General features: G+C 37.7%; 1 protein-coding gene across 1 annotated transcript in view; it reads left to right on the plus strand.

Moving 5' to 3' along the window:
• NAF1 (nuclear assembly factor 1 ribonucleoprotein) overlaps window positions 1-20,044 on the plus strand; it is a 43,679-nt gene that overhangs the window by 17,725 nt on the left and 5,910 nt on the right. Inside the window, exons 3-7 of the mRNA XM_065907485.1 lie at window positions 4,935-5,028; window positions 10,593-10,675; window positions 14,673-14,833; window positions 17,520-17,571; window positions 18,543-18,645. Of these exons, the coding sequence (XP_065763557.1) occupies window positions 4,935-5,028; window positions 10,593-10,675; window positions 14,673-14,833; window positions 17,520-17,571; window positions 18,543-18,645 (493 nt within the window). The remainder of the gene's footprint in view (window positions 1-4,934; window positions 5,029-10,592; window positions 10,676-14,672; window positions 14,834-17,519; window positions 17,572-18,542; window positions 18,646-20,044) is intronic.

Genomic DNA, 20,044 nt, shown 5'->3' on the forward strand with positions numbered 1-20,044 from the left:
TAGACGGACTTTTGTTGGCAGAGTAGTGTCTCTGCTTTTTAATATGCTGTCTAGGTTTGTGATAGTTTTTCTCCCAAGGAGCAAGTGTCTTTTAATTTCATGGCAGCAGTCACCATCTGCAGGGATTTGGGAGCCCAAGAAAATAAAGTCTCTTACTGTTTCCATTGTTGCCCCATCTATTTGCCATGAAGTGATGGGACCAGATGCCATGATCTTCGTTTTTTGAATGTTGAGTTTTAAGCCAACTTTTTCACTCTCCTCTTTCACTTTCATCAAGAGGCTCTTTAGTTCTTACCTTTCTGCCGTCAGGGTGGTGTCATCTGCATATCTGAGGTTATTGATATTTCTTCCGTCAGTCTTGATTCCAGCTTGTGCCTCATCCAGCCTGGCATTTCGCATGATGTACTCTGCATATAAGTTAAATAAGCAGAATGACAGTATACAGCCTTGATGTACTTCTTTCCCAATTTGGAATCAATCTGTTGTTCCATGTTCGGTTCTAACTGTTGCTTCTTGACCTGTATACGTGTTTCTCAGGAGGCAAGTAAGGTGGTCTTGTATTCCCATCTCTTTAAGAATTTTCCACAGTTTGTGTTCCACAGAGAAAGGCTTTAGCATAGTCAGTGAAGCAGAAGTAGATGTTTTTCTGGAACCTTGCTTTTTCTGTGATTTTAGCAGTTGATCTCTGGTTCCTTTGCCTTTTCTAAAATCAGCTTGAACTGTGGAAGTTCTCAGTGCATGTACTGTTGTTGCCTAGCTTGGAGAATTTTGAGCATTACTTTGGTAGCATGTGGAGTGAGTGCAATTGTGCAGTAGCTTGAGGATTCTTTGGTATTGCCTTTGGTATTGCCAAAATAGGTATTGCCTGTTCTCTGGTAATCCCTTTCTTTGGGATTGGAATGAAAACTTACATTTTCCAGTCCTGTGACTACTGCTGAGTTTTCCAAATTTGCTGGCATAGTGAGTGCAGCACTTTTAACAGCATCATCATCTATTTGAAATAGGTCAACTGAAATTGCATCATCTCTACTGGCTTTGTTCATAGTGATGCTTCCTAAGGCCCACTTGACTTTGCACTCCAGGGTGTTTGGTTCTAGGTGAGTGATCATACCTTTGTGGTTATATGGGTCATGAAGATCTTTTTTGTAGAGCTCATCTATGTATTCTTGCCACCTCTTCTTAATATCTTCTGCTTCTGTTAGGTCCATACCATTTCTGTTCTTTATTTGCCCATCTTTGCATGAAATGTTCCTTTGGTATCTCTGATTTTCTTGAAGAGATCCCTAGTCTTTCCCATTCTGTTACTTCCTTTGTTTCTTCACATTGATCAGTTAGGAAGGCTTTCTTATCTCTGCTTGCTAGTCTTTGGAACTCTGCATTCAAGTGTATTTATCTTTCCTTTTCTCCTCTGCCTTTTGCTTGTCTTCTTTTCTCAGCTATTTGTAAGACCTCCTAAGACAACCATTTTGCCTTTTTGCATTTCTTCTTGGAGATGGTTTTGATCACCACCTCCTGTACATTGTTATGAACCTGCATCCATAGTTCATCAGGCACTCTTTCAGATCTAATCCCTTGAATCTATTTGTCACTTCCACTGTATAATTGTAAGGGATTTGATTATGTCATACCTGAATGGCTTTGTGGTTTTCCTTACATCCGTCAATTTAAGTCTGAATTTTGCAATAAGGAGTTCTTGATCTGAGCCACAGTCAGCTCCTGGTCTTTTTTTTGCTGACTGTATAGAGCTTCTCCATCTTTGGCTGCAAAGAATATAATCAATCTGATTTCGGTGTTGACCATCTGGTGCTGTCCATATGTAAAGTCGTCTCTTGTGTTGTTGGAAGAGGTTGTTTGCTAAGACCAGTGCATTCTCTTGGCAAAACGGTTAGCTTTTGTCCTGCTTCATTTTATACTCTCCAAGGTCAAACTTGCCTGCTACTCCAGGTATCTCTTGACTTCCTACTTTTGCATTCCAGTCACATATGATGAAATGGCATCTTTTTTTGGTGTTTGTTCTAGAAAGTCTTGTAGGTCATCAAAAAACTGTTCAACATCAACTTCTTTGTCATTAGTGGTTGGCACATAAGCTTGGATTACTGTGATGTTGAATGGTTTGCCTTGAGAACAAATAGAAATCATTCTGTCATTTCTGAGATTGCATCCAAATACTGCATTTTGGACTCTCTCTTTTGACTATGATGGCTACTCCATTTCTTCTAAGGGATTCTTGCCCACAGTAGTAGATAAAATGGTCGTCTGAATTAAATTTGCCCATTCCCATCCATTTTAATTCACTGATTCCTAAAATGTTGATGTTCACTTCTGCCATCTTCTGTTTGACCTCTTCCGATTTACCTTGATTCATGAAACTAACATTCCAGGTTCTCATGCATATTGTTCTTTTACACCATTTGACTTTACTTTCACCACCAAACACATCCACAACTGGGCATCGTTTCCACTTTGGTCAACCTCTCATTCCTTCTGGAGCTCTTTCTTTGCACTTCTCCAGTGGCATATTGGGCACCTACTGACCTGGGGAGTTCATCTTTCAGTGTCACATCTTTTTGCCTTTTCATACTGTTCATGGGTTTCTCAAGGCAAGAATGCTGAAGTGGTTTGCCATTGCCTTCTCCAGTGGACCACGTTTTGTCAGACCTCTCCACCATGACCCATCTGTCTGATGGCCCTCCATGGCATGGCTCATAGTTATCATTGTGTTAGACAGTGCTGTGGTCCATGTGGTCCATTTGGTTAGTTTTCTGTGATTGTGGTTTTCATTTGTCTGCTCTCTGATGGAGAAGGATTAGAGGCTTGTGGAAGCTTCCTGATGGGAGGGACTTGCTGTGTGGCAAACTGGGTCTTGCTCTGATGGGATGGGCCATGCTTCCTGAATCTTTAATTCAATTTTCTGCAAATGGTGGGGCTGAGTCCCTCCCGGTATGGTAGGGGTAATGGCTTCAAAAGGACCTCTGTCAGCATGCCTGGACTCCTAGGACTGTTGTAGTCTGTGTCCTTTACCCTGTGGCAGGCCACTTTCAAACCCATGTCTACCAGAGACTCCTGGGCACTCTCAGGCAAGTCTGGTTCTGTCTCTTTTGGGGTCGCTGTTCCTTTCTCCTGGGTCCTGGTGTGCACAAGGTTTTGTTTGAGCTTTTCAAGAATCTGTTTCCCCTGTACTGTGGTAATTCTATAACCGAATCCCACTGGCCTTCAAAGTCAAATTCTCTGTGGTTTCTCTGTCCTTTTTGCCAGATCCCCAGGTTGGATAATCTGTTGTGGGACCTAGAACTTTTTGCAACAGGGCAAGAACTCTTTGGAATAGTGTGAGAACTCCTTAGTATAATTGGTCTCTAGTTTGTGGGTCGTCTGCTCGGAGGCTCTGTGTTGGGGCTAATGGCAACCTCCTTCAGGAGGGCTTAATGCCGCACACTGGACCTCCCAGGTCTGCTGCAGCCAGAGCTGCTACATTAGAAAATGCCAATCACCACTCATAAGAGGTGCCATTCCCAGAGCCCATGTGAGACCGGTGTCAGCCCTCAGTATTATACAGTTCTCTAGTTGCATATTTAAAAGGGTGTGGGGTTTCTGCTTAGCTTGGAACTTCTTAAACAAGATTGTCCTGTCACATTTACCAATTTGTTCTAACAACTGAACTCCCTTCTCTATTCTGATACACACACCCTGTTTGAGCACTTTCATACCACGGTCTTACCTAGAAAAGGCTTCCATATTTAATATGGTAAAATGACAAGTAGTTGTCCTTTCCCTGGAAGTATTCAGAAAGATTCTGATATGTAAAATATAGTCATTTCCTTCAACACAGGCCAGAGTAACCATACAGAAGTAAGTCTTCTGCGCTGAGTTGGTTGAGATCCTCAGTGTGCTCTTCATAACTAGTCCTTGATCAGAAAGCAGCATCTGCAGAAGAAAGTTATGCTTCAGTTCCAGTTGGATAATTTTTGCTAAAAACCTCAACTGGAGATCCTGTAGAGGAAAATGAGTACCTGAGATACGCTCATCTAAAATGCTCTGTATGATTTAGGTTTTCCTGTCTTTTTAACAGTTCTCCAAAAGTCATCTTTTCTTTCCCAGACTTAACCCTAATATACCATTAATAGGATCTTTGCACTTTCCTTAAACCCTTCTTAGGGAAAAACTTTCGTGGGAGAGTCAGTTGTTATCCTTTGACAAAGGTGAACAGAAAGCTCTGTTTATTTAATTTAAAACCTAATGTCTGCTTTCTTAGATTTTTCTTCAGCATCCTCTCCACTTCAATATCTAGTTTCTGTAGCAACTGACAAACAGTTAGCACCTGGGTCAGAATGTAAAGAAATTTGGTTTTAACCTAGACAGGGAAGAAGATAATCAGGCAACAGCTTCACAGCTTCTTGAACTGAAACTTACTACATTGTTTCCAGGAATTATGTATTTTGTCTTGAAGAGACCAGAAATTCATCTTCTTTTCACACACAGCCTTAGAAAAGTTAGCTGTTCCTCTGTTAAATTGTTTAATCATAGTCAAATTAATTAGCTAATCACATTAAGACAGACCAGAGAACTCTACTGTGGAGAAATCAGAGCCAATAGAATTAATTCTCTTCAAGTGGACTGTCTCTGGGAGTTATTTTATATTATCTCTTTTAGGATGATCTCTTGTTCAAGTTGATTGGAAAAATCTAGAGTGGTATTTAGGTCTGTGTTATGTGTTAGGGTGTAGATAGATACTAGATCTCTTGAATCACTTAGGTGGGGAGATGTTGAAGGGGGGAGAAATGCTCAGACACTAGAAAGGATGACATCCAAGAGATGATAAATACTTAATGTCACATCTCAGAAATAGATGTAGCACACTACATGGAAACCGTCCTTTTCAAAAAAAAAAAGTGAAATCCTTGAAGCTGGAGGAAGATTACTGCTTTTTTATATTACAGGAACTACCTTCTGTTGAAGAACTCACTATTGTTCTGCCTGAAGACATTGAATTAAAACCTCTTGGGATGGTTTCAAGTATTATTGAACAATTAGGTATGTATATATTTTTATTAATAAAATTATAATTTATATCCAAGCATATACTAATAATCAAAGACTTATGGGTAGGGAATTTTCTCCAAAATATGTAATAATACTTCATTTTATAGCTGTTAGGTTTGAACAGATAAATTCAGCTTTTACTTACACAAGTAGTACATAAATACAGTGTCTTTTTAAAAATTTAAAGTGTGCTTTTACTGACATAAAATTTCTCTCAAATTTATTTGAATGATACATGTGTTTTCTATTGCTGTTAAAGTTACCACAGATTTAGTGGTTTAAAATGACACATTTATTACTTTACAGTACTGTGGGCCAGAAGTGTGATGGGTCTCACTGGCTAAAATCAAGGGTCCTTCAGGGGCAAGTTGCTCTCTGGAGGATCTGAAGGAGAATGCATTTCTTGACCTTTTCCAGCATCTGGAGGTCTCTCACATTCCTTTGCTCATGGCCCCCTCCCTTCATTTTCACAGTCCATAATGTAGCGTCTCGCTGACCTTCTCTATTGTCACATTTTCCTCTGATGGATCACCACAGACTGGAAAGATTCTCTGCTTCTAAGGACTTCTTAGATTGAGTCTACCCACAGTTAACCAGGGTAATTTTGCACTGCAAGGTTCTTAACCTTATTCACATCAGCAAAGTCTCTCTTTTTAATACAAAGTAGCATTTACAGGTTCAGGGATATGGGTGTGTGGATATCTTTTTTTGTGGGTAGAGAGCAGTTACTCTGCCTACTGCCTTTGATTTTATCTTACAAACAAGTAAATTAGAAAGTTCTATGGTTTTAACACCAACATTAATGTCATGAAATATGAACCCATTGGAGTATATGGGAACTAAATTTTACAGCTTTCTTTTAGCCCCAAGATATGATGTCAGTACAGGAGAGACTTTGAAATTAATGTTGTTACTATTAATTCTAGTAAGTGACACCAAAAAATAGGACTCCAAGTTGACAAAGTCATAGGATTTTTGAACTGAGAAAAGGGCCTAAATGGTCCACCAGTCCTTAGTTTATGACTTAAGGGACATATAATCATATAATCAATCAGTGAAAGAAATGAAAATTTAGCTTTTGATCTTTTTAAAAAAATTCTTTTTTTAAAATTTTTTTTAACACCAAAAGCATTTTGTACTGGGGTATAGCCAGTTAACAGTGTTCTAGTACTTCCAGGTGACCAGGGAAGGGACTCAGCCATTCATACACCTGTATGCTTTCTCCCCCAAACCCCACTCCCATCCAAGCTGCCACATCACAGTGAGCAGAGTCTTACATGCTCTACAGCAGATCTTTGTTCGTTGTCCACTTTAAATACAGCAGTTTGTACATGACCTTCCCAAAGTCCCTAACTATCCCTTCTCCCCAGGCAATCATAAGTTTGTTTTCTAAGTCTGTAAGTCTCTTTCTGTTTTATAAGTAAGTTCATTTGTATCATTTCTTTTTAAACTCCGCATATAAGGGACGTCATATTATAATTCTCCTTCTCTGACTTCACTCAGTATGACATTCTCTAGGTCCATCCAAGTTGCTGCAAATGGCATTATTTCTTTCTTTTTAATGGTTGAGTAATATTCCATTGAATATATGTACCACATCTTCTTTATCCTTTCCTCTGTGAATGAACATTTAGGTTGCTTCCATGTCTTGGCTTTTGTAAACAGCGCTGCAGTGAACATTGGGATGCATGCATCTTTTGGGGCCATGTTTTTCTCTGGATATGTGCCCAGGAGTGGAATTGCAGGGTCATTGAAACCATGATTAAAAATCTTCCAACAAACAAAAGTTCAGGACATGACAGCTTCACAGGTGAATTTTATCAAACATTGAGAGAAGAGTTAACACCTATCCTTCTCAAACTGTTCTTTTTATCTTTTTTTAAATTGTCTGTATCACTATTTTAAAAAATGATTCTTACTTGTAATTTGGCAATTTATTAATGAAAATTCCAATTAAATGAAACTTTTTTATAAAAATCATAATTACTAAAATTCTTTACATGATTCTTGAATCATTACATTTACTATCTTATGGTATTTAATAATATGCAAAAATAAATCAGAAAGGTAGTTTCTTGATTACATAGTGTGAGTCAACTGTTTATTGGACTTGATGTGTATAGAAAAAATTTAGGTCAGAATGGTTATTCTCATGGGAAAGAAAAGTAAATTATGTGATACATAGGAAATAATGCTTTTTAAAGATACTATTTTGACTAACGTGTCCTAATAGACTAACAAAATTCTCAACCTGGTGGGAATAGAGATGAATGAATCAGACAGAGCACGTGTTGCTATAGAACATGCTTGTTACACACTCTGTTTTGAAAACGTAAAACATGTAACATTATTTGGACCTTTTACAAAAAGGAAAATAACATTAAATATCAGTCAGCTAGGTTGAAGTGATAGTTCTGTGTGGGTTTGACCATACGATCATGTTAAAATCTCTTATGTACTCTTTTCTTCAGTTCACAGTCGCTCAGTCATGTTCAACTCTTTGCGACCCCATGGACTGCAGCATGCCAGGCTTCCCTGTCCATCACCAACCGCTGGAGCTTACTCAGACTCATGGCAGTTGAGTCGGTGATACCATCCTCTGTCGTCCTCTTCTCCCGCCTTCAATCTTTCCCAGCATCAGGGTCTTTTCCAGTGAGTCAGTTCTTCCCATCAGGTGGCCAAAGTATTGGAGTTTCAGCTTCAACATCAGTCCTTCCAATGAACACCCAGGACTGACCTCCTTCAGGATGGACTGGTTGGATCTCCTTGCAGTCCAAGGGACTCTCAAGAGTCTTCTCCAACACCACAGTTCAAAAGCATCAATTCTTCAGCACTCAGCTTTCTTTATAGTCCAGATCTCGAATCCATACATGACTACTGGAAAAGCCATAGCTTTGACTAGATGGACCTTTGTTGGCAAAGTAATGTCTCTGCTTTTTAATATGCTGTCTAAGTTGGTCATGACTTTTCTTCCAAGGAGTAAGTGTCTTTTAATTTCATGGCTGCAGTCACCATCTGCAGTGATTTTGAGCCCCCCAAAATAAAATCTGCCACTGTTTCCATTGTTTCCCCATTTATCTCCCATGAAGTGATGGGCCCAGATGCCATGATCTTAGTTTTCTGAATGTTGAGCTCTAAACCAACTTTTTCACTCTCCTCTTTGTCTTTCATCAAGAGGCTCTTTAGTTCTTCTTTACTTTCTGCCATAAGGGTAGTGTCATCTGCCTCTCCAAGGTTATTGATATTTCTCCCGGCAATCTTGATTCCAGCTTGTGCTTCATCCAGCCCAGTGTTTCTCATGATGTACTCTGCATGTAAGTTAAATAACCAGGGTGGCAGTATATAGCCTTGATGTATGTACTCCTTTTCTGATTTGGAACCTGTCTGTTGTTGCATGTCCAGTTCTAACTGTTGCTTCTTGACTTGCATGCAAATTTCTCAGAAGACAGGTTAGGTGGTCTGATATTCCCATCTCTTTAAGAATTTTCCACAGTTTGTTGTAATCCACATAGTCAAAGGCTTTTATGTAGTCAATAAAGCAGAAGAAGATGTTTTTCTGCAGTTCTCTTGCTTTTTCATGATCCAGTGGATGTTGCCAATTTGATCTCTGATTCCTCTGCCTTTTCTAAATCCTGCTTGAACATCTGGAATTTCACGTTTCACGTACTGTTGAAGCCTGGCTTGGGGACTTTTGAGCATTACTTTGCTAGCATGTGAGATGAGTGTGGTAGTGTGAATATTCTTTGGCATTTCCTTCCTTTTGGATTAGAATGAAAACTTACCTTTTCCAGTCCTGTGGCCAGTGCTGAGTTTTCCAAATTTGCTGGCATATTGAGTGCAGGACTTTCACAGCATCATCTTTCAGGATTTGAAATAGCTCAACTATTGAAATCACCTCCACTAGCTTTGTTCATGGTGATGCTTCCTAAGGCCCACTTGACTTCACATTCCAGGATGCCTGGCTCTAGGTGAATGTTCACACCATCATGGTTATCTGGGTCATGAAGAACTGTTTTTAGAATTCTGTGTATTCTTACCACCTCTTCTTTATATCTTCTGCTTCTGTTAGGTCCATATCATTTCTGTCCTTTATTGTGTCCCATCTTTGCATGAAATGTTCCCTTGGTATCTCCAATTTACTTCAAGAAATCTCTAGCCTTTCCCACTTTATTGTTTTCCTCTATTTCTTTGCATTGATCACTGAGAAAGGCTTTCTTATCTCTCCTTGCTATTCTTTGGAACTCTGCATTCAAATGGGTATATCTTTCCTTTTCTCCTTCACCTTTTGCATCTTTTCTTTTCTCAGCTATTTGTAAGTGCTCCTCAGACAACCATTTTGCCTTTTTGCAATTTTTTTTGGGGGGGGGGGGGGGGGCGGGGAGTTGGTCTTGATCTTTGTGTCCTGTGCAATGTCATGAACCTCCGTCCATAGTTCTTCAGGCACTCTTAGCTTTCTATCAAATGTGAGGGTTTTGAATTAGGTAGTTTTTAATTTTCCTGTAATTTGGCCCTGGGAAATTCTGTCATTATTCAGTATTATTATCAATCTTTGTCATCTTTATTTGAGAGGCATCCAATTCAAAACTTGTTGTCCATTGCTTAGTGCATGTCCCAACTTAGAAGTACTAGCTCTTGAAATTAATTGGGATAGAATTGAAAATCCTTGAATGGATTTTAATAATCAACTGATATTTCATTTCCCAAGTGGAGATGGCATTATCTGTGTAATGTGACGGAGTATTTTTGTTTGTTGCTTTAATTTTCTAAGAATCCTGTGTGTCTGTGTGAATGTATATGTGTGTTAATTTTCGTTTTGCTGGTGTAGATTGTTAGTTTGACATTTGTGGCACTTAGAAGAACAGGAGAATGTGCTAGGCTGGAGTGATAATGCTTTTTGTCTTTTTATCTATTTATTATTTTAATTGGAGACTAATTACAGTATTATAGTGGTTTTTGCCATGCATTGACATGAATCAGCCATGGGTGTACATATGTCTCCCATCCTGAACCCCCCTCCCACCTCCCTCCATCCCATCCCTCAGGGTTGTCCCAGTGCACCCAGGAGCCACATTACTGGGAGCTCTATCGTTCTTTCTTCATCTGTTCAGAGGAAAATGTTTTTGTGATGTCTTTAACTTTTTCGTATATCGGTATGTAATCAGTAATTTGCAGAAAAGGATTTCTAAGGTGAGAAAGATGACTAATTTCTTCTAAAACAGGACTTATGTGACTAAATGTGATTATTATTTTTTGGATAAAAATTGCTTGAGAAAATGTACACAGCTTGACTTTGTTGACTTTTGACTAATGGGTAATTCCAACTTTCCATGAAATTTTGTACTTTTATCTTTCTTCCCAGAATTGTATAAAAGAAAATAATGTAGAATATATTTCCTTATGCTACTTGTTCATCCAGGAGAAATAGTTACCAAGGTATATTATCCCACCTTAAATTTCATTTTAAATTATGTGGGAATTAAAGCCTAAATACTGGTTTGAATTCTGCATTATCTTCTGATTAAATCTTGAAATTATCTATTTTCTTTCATTTTCAGTAATAATTGAATCTATGACTAACGTACCTCCAGTTAATGAGGAGACTGTAATTTTTAAGACTGATCGACAGGCAGCAGGAAAGGTTTGTAAAACAAAACTCAAATTCTACTAATTACCCTGTTTCTTTGTTGATTGCATTTTCTGACTTTAGTATCTTAAGTTTATTAGTTTTAGTATGTGAGCAATCGAGAGCTCTCAAATTTTAGTACATTCCCGATTTTCTTCAGCAATTTGTGTCTGTCTGTAAATTGGTTTAATTTGTTGCTGTTGTATAGATGACATTTGTCAGATTCTTTGTCAGGCAGTGTGTCTGTGTTTTGAATAAGACACAGTTCTTCCAGATACTCAATTGGGTGCAGGAGGCTTTCCAATGCATAGTAGTTCATAAACCTTTTTGCTTTGTGTGGCCCTTTGTATAGTGACTCTTGAAACTTTTTAGACTTTGACTTCCTCACGTGGAAGCGAGAGTGGAATCTTCCAAATGGAAAAAGTTTTCGGTGATACCAGTAAAGTGTCACTATAAGCACTTTCTGGGGAATTGTGAAAATGTACTTTAGTACCATCATAAGATTAGGTCCCTTTTAACATCCTTACATGCAGGGAACAGTCCTGCATGCTGCATGTCTGCATTTTACCCAACAAATATATAATTCTGAGTGGTCATCGGAGGATAAAATCTTCCAAGATGAAGAATATATATGTCAACCACATATTCTCTTTCTGGCAGCAGGGACAGAGGGATATTCAGTGGGATATTCCACTGTGTTTAGTTAGAGTCCTTTGTAGATTATATAGGCTAAGTAAATAAGCATTGAGTTGATAACAGACAATTGAGAAACCAGATGTTGTCTCTGGAGAAAACTTTTTGGGGTTTAGTTTTCCCTAGATAAGTGACAGTTGACATTTTTATTTTAAGAAATAGAATTAATTTGTGTTTAATCAGAAAAAAATCATTTATTTTGAATTATATTATTAGAACAACTCACATAATTTTCCCTTTTTGAGCCTTTTCCTGCTGTTCCATTCTGACGCAGATTAGAAAGGGATCCAGCTTTTATGAGGGTTGTCACCCTGCACTGCCTACTTTTTAGGTTGACAGACTAAATTTACCAAAATAAATGAGTCTCTTAGAATTGCAAAGCAGTCAGTGACAGAATTAATTGGAGTCCATAGCTAATGCTTTTTGGCAATCTTTGAAAAAGTTTGTGAAGAGAAGAAAGGCTTTAATACCTGAAGGGTGGTGTTGACTTTTCTCCTTTTCAAAGACTTAGGCTTAATACTTTTTTTCAAGTATGTGTCTCAGTACTTTTTGTTCAGAGGAAGAAGTACTAAAATACAGAATAAACCCTATTTACTGCTGGTACCTTTGTAAGGGACTAGAGAGAGTCTAGGGGCTTAGCCTGGGAAACTATTGAGAGAGAGGAGTGGAGGTGAGTGGCGATGGCTGGGGAGGGAGCTCTTGAGCACAGGGATGCTGCAGTACCTCTTGGGGAGACCTGGGAGACGAGACTAGGGAGACGCACTTCCTGCTTTTCTGACTGAATTAAAACTGATTATTTCCATGATTCCTTTTATTTATGGCATCCTTCCTTTTCCCTCTCCTTTTCAGTAACAGTAATAATCAACTACAGTGTCAAGTATCCTCTGTGTCTTTTTAAATTCACTGAAACTGTAAGGAAATAGAATTACCCTCATTTATTCAGAAATCACAGTAGCTAAAAAAGAGCAAAATGCAGGTGGTCTGATTTTTTTTTTTTTTGCCCCCCTCCCATCTCCTTCTTTGCTTCCCACTGATTTAAAGGAGGGCAAGTTCAGATTTGAAATTCTGCCTTTTGCACCTTAATCCTAGAAAAGGTTAGTTCCTATTGATAATTAATGAATGAATTCCATTTTTAATGTTGAATTCTTATATTAGGGAATTTTTAAAACATTACCAACTTATGCCACCTATAAGTTGGATTTCTTGATCATTTTCTCTACATTTAATTTTGAGCATTTGTGTTGTTTTCTGTTTTACTTTTTAACAAATGAGGACTTTTCAGTCAATCAGCAACTGAGGATGTAATAAAATAGGTACTTTCAATGGAGTTGATTTAAATTGCTATTTGGAGCATTATTTAGTAATTTGCATCGAGTTTTAGTAGTAATCATACTCTTGGCTTTAATGGTTCCCTCTCTTACACACTAGTTTTCAGGAATTCTGAAGTACAGAGATTTACAGATAAAGGTGTTCATTATGGCATCATTTCTGAACAAATTGGGAGCTTGTCTCAGTATTCTACAATATAAGATATTTTAAATTCTTCTAGATCTATAAAGGAGTGTTAAATAGCCACAGAAATTATATATTATGAAAAGTATATTTAACATGAAAAAAACTAAAAGAAATTTTAGACTTTAAAAGGGAGTAATAGATCAGTGGAACAGGATAGAAAGCTGGAAAATAAGCTCATGCACTTATGGTCAATTAATTTACAATGAAAGAGGCAAGAATATGCAATGAAGAAAAGACAGTCTCTTTAGTAAGTGGGAAATCTGGACAGCTATATGTAAAGATTGAAGTTAGAACATTCCGTAACACCATGTTGCAAAAGTAAAGTCAGAATGAATTAAAGACCTAAATACAAGACGAGATATGATCAGACTTTTAAAGGAAAATATAGGCAGAACCCTCTTTGACATAAATCACAACAGTGTTTGTTTTAGCTCTGTCTCATAGAATAATGGAAGGAAAGACAAAAGTAAGCAAAAGGGACCTGATTAAACTTAAAAGCTTTTACACATTAAAGGAAATCATAGACAAAACAAAAAACCTATAGACTGGGAGAAAATACTTGCAAATTACGCTACCAATGGGATTCATTTCCAAAATACACAAATAGCTCATACAGGTCAATATCAAACAACCCAATCAAAAATGAGCAGAAGACCTAAATAGACATTTTTCTAAAGAAGACATACAGATGGCTAATAGGCACATGAAAAGATGCTCAATATCTCTAATCATTGGAGAAATTCAGGTCAACATATACACAATGGAATATTACTCAGTTATCAAAAAGAATGCATTTGAATCAGTTTTAATGAGGGATGAAACTGGAGCCTCTTATACAGAGCGAAGTAAGTCAGAAAGAAAAACACCAATACAGTATATTATAACGCATATATATGGAATTTAGAAAGATGGTAATGATGACCCTATATGCGAGACAGCAAAGAGATACAGATGTAAAAACAGACTTTGGGACTCTGGGAGAAGGCAAGAGTGGGATGATTTGAGAGAATAGCATTGAAACATGTATATTGTCATATGTGAAACAGATCGCCAGTCCAGGTTCCATGCATGAGACAGGGTGCTCAGGGCTGGTGCATTGGGATGACCCTGAGGGATGGGATGGGGAGGGAGGTGGGAGGGGGGTTCAGGATGGGGGAATACATGTACACCCATGGCTGATTCATGTGACTGTACGGCAGAAACCACCACAGTATTGTAAAGTAATTAGCCTCCAATTAAAATAAATAAATTAAAAAAAAAAATACAATGAGGTATTACCTCATACCAGTCAGAATGGTCATCACTAGAAAGTCTGTAGATAATTAAAGGTGGAGAGGATGTGGAGTAAACGGATCTCTCTTTCGCTGTTGGTGGAAATGTAAATTGGTGCAGTCACTATGGACAGTGGTATAGAGGTTCCTTAAAAATCTGTAGAGTTAGTGTATGATCCGGCAGTCTTATTCCTGAGTGTATGTCCAGAGAAAAGTACAATTTGCAAAGGTACATGTACGCCAGAGTTCATAGCAGCACTGTTTACAGTGGCCAAGACGTGGAAGCCACTTACATGTCCACTGCCAGATGACTGGAATCTGAAAAATCACACACACACAGTATTGGCTTTTGTTTTGTGTTTTGGTCAAGAGGCTTGTGGGATCTTAACTTCCCAAGCAGGAATTCAACCTGCACCCTCTGCATTGGAAGGTGAAGGCTTAACCACTGGCCTGCCAGGGAAGTCCCAATAGTACTAACTATTGAATTCCTTATTTTACTGTCAAAGGAGAACTTTGTTTCTTCTCTTTTATAGATATTTGAGATATTTGGACCTGTTGCACATCCATTTTATGTATTACGGTTTAATTCTTCAGAGCATATTGAAAATAAAGGTATTAAAATAAAAGACACTATGTATTTTGCTCCATCAATGAAAGACTTCACCCAGTATATATTCACAGAGAAGCTTGAACAGTAAGTACTTTGTTGGCATGTTACTTCTTTGCTTATCTAGTGTTCGTGTTTTAGGAGTGGTGATGTAGTTTCTTGCAGTTAAGATGGTATCCAAAGAGCTCATTTGTCTTCCTGGTAACATCTCTGAAAGCTACTTTTGTTATCAGGTTTTACAAGGTAGAGATCATTTGTATTTTTTGCCCAAAATGGCATGAGCAACTGGTAAGAGCACATTTGGGCCATATACATTTTCTGAATTTTAACTCATTATCTTTTCCATTATATACTTTCCTGCATATATGTGCTACAACTTTACCATTTTAAAGAAAGATTTCTTTGGATTGCATTCATAAGCTTCACTATTTAATGCAACTTTATAATTCTTGAAAAAAGAAAATGAATAAATTTTAGGTTGCTTATAAATTGTACATTTATAGAAGAACATATTTATGTGTTATGTATCAAGCTGCGATTAACAGAGTTGACTTAACCAGCAAACCAGTGGTCTCTATTCTATCTGTAAATGTGCTGTATGATATCCTGTGGTGTGTATCTGGTGATATTTCTTGTTTCCACTGACGAACTGTATATTTGTCAGGTATAAATTTTGCCGCCAGGTGTTAGCTGTAGAGCTATTTATATCAGACTTGTTATTATAATTACATAATTAATTTTTGCACAAACCAATGGCATATGAATTAAAGTAGAATGACTTTTTCTGTAAATGTAAACTGAATGCTTTGGAAAGATGTAATAAATATGAACCAATAAAATGTTGCCCAGTTAGGAGTGGAGGAAAATACTGCAAAGGATTGGGGAAGAGATCTTAAATCTGAAAAGATTTTGTACTCAGTTTGACACAAAAGTCCCTTTGAAATCAAGCTGTCTTTCATTTTGAAACTTGAAAAACAAGTGAAGCATTTGGAAATCGCTGAAATGAGATGAACATTTTGTTCCTGATAATTTGTTAAACTCATGTTTAAGAAAACACAGAAGTCCCTGGAGGAACTTAAGTTGTTCTTCAGGCTGTGTAAGGTTAATTTTTCTAAATAACCATTAACATGAAAGGTGAGTTAAATATAGCAAAGTTATAAAAATTTTAGTATGCTTTAAAATCATGCCTTAAATATTTAGCATTTCATTCTGTTTGAATATTAAGTTGTTGCTTTGGATATTCCATATTTTAGCTTTTAACGGGTAAAATATTTTAGCTTAAAATAGATAGGTTGAAGAGATTTTTCTGAAGATGTTTTTAGATAGATGTAGAAGCTGTCTTTGTTCTGATTTGCAAGAACAAGAATTTTTGTCTTTTTTTGCAAAGAATAAGAAACTAAAGAATCAGTAACTTGAGCCCACTCTGCAGAAGCCCCACCTGATGAAGTCCGTTCTGTTCTAGATTGCATTTTTTCTGTTGGTCAAGGGAACTCCTTTGCCTTTGAGATGGAGAAGTTGAACTTCTCTCCAGCTTACCTGCTTTTAGTTGGGTTATTTTAATCTTAGCTTCCCATGAACTTACTCTTGTTAACAGTGCTGTTGGAAATGTTGCTTGTTCTTTTGTGTAGTAGTTTTTGATTTTCTGTGGTAATGCCCCCGTTTGGGAACTTTTCCCATTTCTGTCTTTAGAAGATTTCATTCTAAGGTCAGTGTAGGCTGTTGAGATGGCATCCATGCTAAAAGGAACCCTGGAGCTATGATAAATGCATGGGTAGAAGATAATAACTAAAAATGGGAAAAGTCACTGATAATGCTTTATGTGTAATAAGAGAATTCCAAATTAAAACAGTAGAGCAAACTCAGAAAAAAAGATTTCCTGTTGTGCGAGCTCACAGACATCTGTAAATTGATTTTAATGGATTAATGGATTAATTAATTCTGGGAGTTTAGTTTATTTTTGAGATTTGGTATCAAGCAATGAGGACAACATCTACTGCTAATACTTTGTAATATTTTAATGTAATTGAATACCAAATATTGTCAAACTGTGAAATCAGGATCAAACAGATACAATTAAAAATGAGCTGTCAGAAATTATAGTCATAATAGATCTACATGCTTCTGTTGGTCATAGAGTATAAAACTTTTCAGCAAAAAGACTTAATGTCCTGTAGGATCTTCACAGCTCCTCCTCCTCAAACTCTAGATGCCTTTGTCTCACCCTCTGCTCTGACAGTCAGTCTTGGAGCAAGCCTTGCTTACTCGTGGAGGATCATTGATAATTCTCAGGTGAATCAAGGAAGAAGCATTTCATGTTGTGATCTCTGTTGTTGAACCTGTAAAGTCTTACACAAGGAAATGCCTCCTTGTGTATTCCCTTTTGTGTCCTTGGCACCTGGAACGTCTGACTGTGGTCTTGGGTAGGTATTTACTGAGGAGGTTTATGAGCTGAGCTCAGGTGTTATGACAGTATCAGTGAGAGTCAGAGCACCTGGAGCTGCTGAAGAACTGCAGAACCACTTCGCCCCCCACAGCGTGGGGTCGGCTTCTCATTCTGATCTCTACTCCTGATATATTGGTGTGCTCTTCCCACATTGTCTTAAGTAAGAACACAGAAATGCGCCTTTATTATTTTCTCTTATTGTCTTATATATTGCGAATTAAGATTGAGCTTAGGTCTTTTGCTTTTTTATTTTCCATGCTATTAGGTTATAAGCATTTAACAGAATCTTAGTAAGTACTTTGACCCTTTGAACTTTGTTTGTTCCCCTAGGGATAGGGGATCAGATGCATCATGGAAGAATGATCAAGAACCACCACTAGAGGTAAGTGTCTTTTCACAAAGTATTTGAGAAAGGAAGACAGAACTCAGTCTCATACATCCCTCATTCTTGACCTGAAGGATGTCCTCGAAACTGCTCACTAGTCACAGTGCTTGCTGCCAGCCTGCGTGCTCTCCGCTCCCTCAGATGCCTTTTATACCTCACAATTAGTTTGTGGTCATTTCAGAAAAAAATATTTTCACTCACATTTTAATTATTATCAGATTTTCATTTTTCTTATAGTGTCCTGTTTTTATCAATTTTGTTGATACCTGTTAAAGGCAAAATTACCATTTAAAATAATTTTTTTTTAGTTTAGTAACTTCACCACATGGGATGTGAAGACATTTATTGATGGTACTTTTAATAAGCTGCTTTTCTTTTGAAGGTAGAAAACAATTACAGTGTACCTACTTCTCCATTTTTTACAGTATACTGACCTTCCTAAAAAGAGTGTTCTTTTTCTTGTCAGCAATAATATTTTATATTTCAAAGTAGCTTGACATATATGGTCTTTATTAAAACATGAAAATTAGAGCAATGAGTATATACATTCTTAAAAATAGCATGAATTTATACTTTTGTATTTTTATTTTATAAAAGAAAAATACAATTATAAGAGAGTTTTTCAATGCACTCAGAAGTTCTGATGAAGTTTCTCAGTTTTGTAAATTCTTGATATTTATAGATTTAACTTTGGTCATTGTAGATGTTCTAAAGCAGTGCTAAAGGTTCATGATCTGTGTTAATTTGTGATTTTGCTGAAGCTGTGTGAGTCAAGGAATGCCCACTTAAAGGATTATTTAGTCAGAAGCAGTCCTGTTTTAGGGGTTATGCCTTCTGATTTGTGTCATGTGTACATGTATTAACTTTCAGGGTCACTTAAATAAGTGCTTTATTCTCTTTACCTCTGATAATGTACCACTGAATTGGTAAATGCATATGACATAAATCTGTCTATTTTTTTGTGTAAGGCCTTGGATTTCAGTGATGATGAAAAGGAAAAAGAAGCCAAACAGAGGAAAAAATCTCAGATTCAAGGTCGGAAAAAATTCAGATCTGAATTTAATGAAACTGGTGAGTTAAATGTAGAAAATGTGCATGCGTGTTAAGTCTCTTCTGTTGTGTCTGACTTTTGCAACCCCAGGTACTGGAACCTGTTAGGCTCCTCTGTCCATAGGATTTTCCAGGAAAGAATACTAGAGTGGGTTGCCATGCCCTCCTCAACGTTCAGTTCAGTTCAGTCACTCAGTCGTGTCTGACTCTTCGCAACTCCATGGACTGCAGCATGCCAGGCTTCCCTGTCCATCACCAACTCCCAGAGTTTACTCAAACTCTTGACAATTGAGTTGGTGATGCCATCCAACCATCTCATCCTCTTTCATCCCCTTCTCCTACCTTCAGTCTTTCTCAGCCTCAGGGTCTTTTTTCACATCAGGTGAAGAGTTAGTTTTTCACATCAGGTGGCAAAAGTATTGGAGTTTCAGCTTCAGCATCCGTCCTTCCAATGAATATTCAGGACTGATTTCCTTTAGGATGGACTGGTTGGATCTCCTTGCAGTCCAAGGGACTCTCAAGAGTCTTCTCCAACACCACAGCTCAAAAGCATCAATTCTTCAGTGCTCAGCTTTCTTTAGAGTCCAACTCTCACACAGTCTTTACATGACTACTGGAAAAACCATAGCCTTGACTCGACGGACCTTTGTTGGCAAAGGAATGTGTGTGCTTTTTAATATGCTATCTAGGTTGGTCATAGCTTCTAAGGAGCAAGTGTCTTTTAATTTCATGGCTGCAGTTACCATCTGCAGTAATTTTGGAGCCCCCAAAAATAAAGTGTCACTGTTTCCACTGTTTCCCCATCTATTTGCCGTGAAGTGATGGGACCGGATGCCATGATCTTAGTTTTCTGAATGTTGAACTTTAAGCCAACTTTTTCACTCTCCTCTTTCACTTTCATCAAGAGGCTCTTTAGTTCTTTTCTTTCTGCCATAAGGGTAGTGTCATCTGCATATTTGAATTTATTGATATTTCTCCCAGCAGTCTTGATTCCAGCTTGTGCTTCATCCAGTCCAGCATTTTTCATGATGTACTCTGCATATAAGTTAAATAAGCATGGTGACAGTATACAGTCTTGACGTACTCCTTTTCCTATTTGGAATCAGTCTGTTGTCCCATGTCCAGTTCCAACTGTTGCTTCTTGACAGGTCAGGTGGTCTGGTATTCCCATCTCTTTAAGAATATTCCACAGTTTGTTGTGATTCACACAGTCAAAGGCTTTGGCATAGTCAATAAAGCAGAAGTAGATGTTTTTCTGTAACTCTCTTGCTTTTTCCATGTTCCACTGATGTTGGCAATTTGAACTCTTGTTTCCTCTGCCTTTTCTAAATACAGCTTGAACATCTGGAAGTTCACGGTTCACATACTGTTGAAGCCTGGCTTGGAGAATTTTGAGCATTATTTTGCTGGCGGGTGAGAT

Source organism: Muntiacus reevesi, chromosome 16, assembly GCF_963930625.1.
Source record: "Muntiacus reevesi chromosome 16, mMunRee1.1, whole genome shotgun sequence".
Lineage (NCBI taxonomy): Eukaryota > Metazoa > Chordata > Mammalia > Artiodactyla > Cervidae > Muntiacus > Muntiacus reevesi.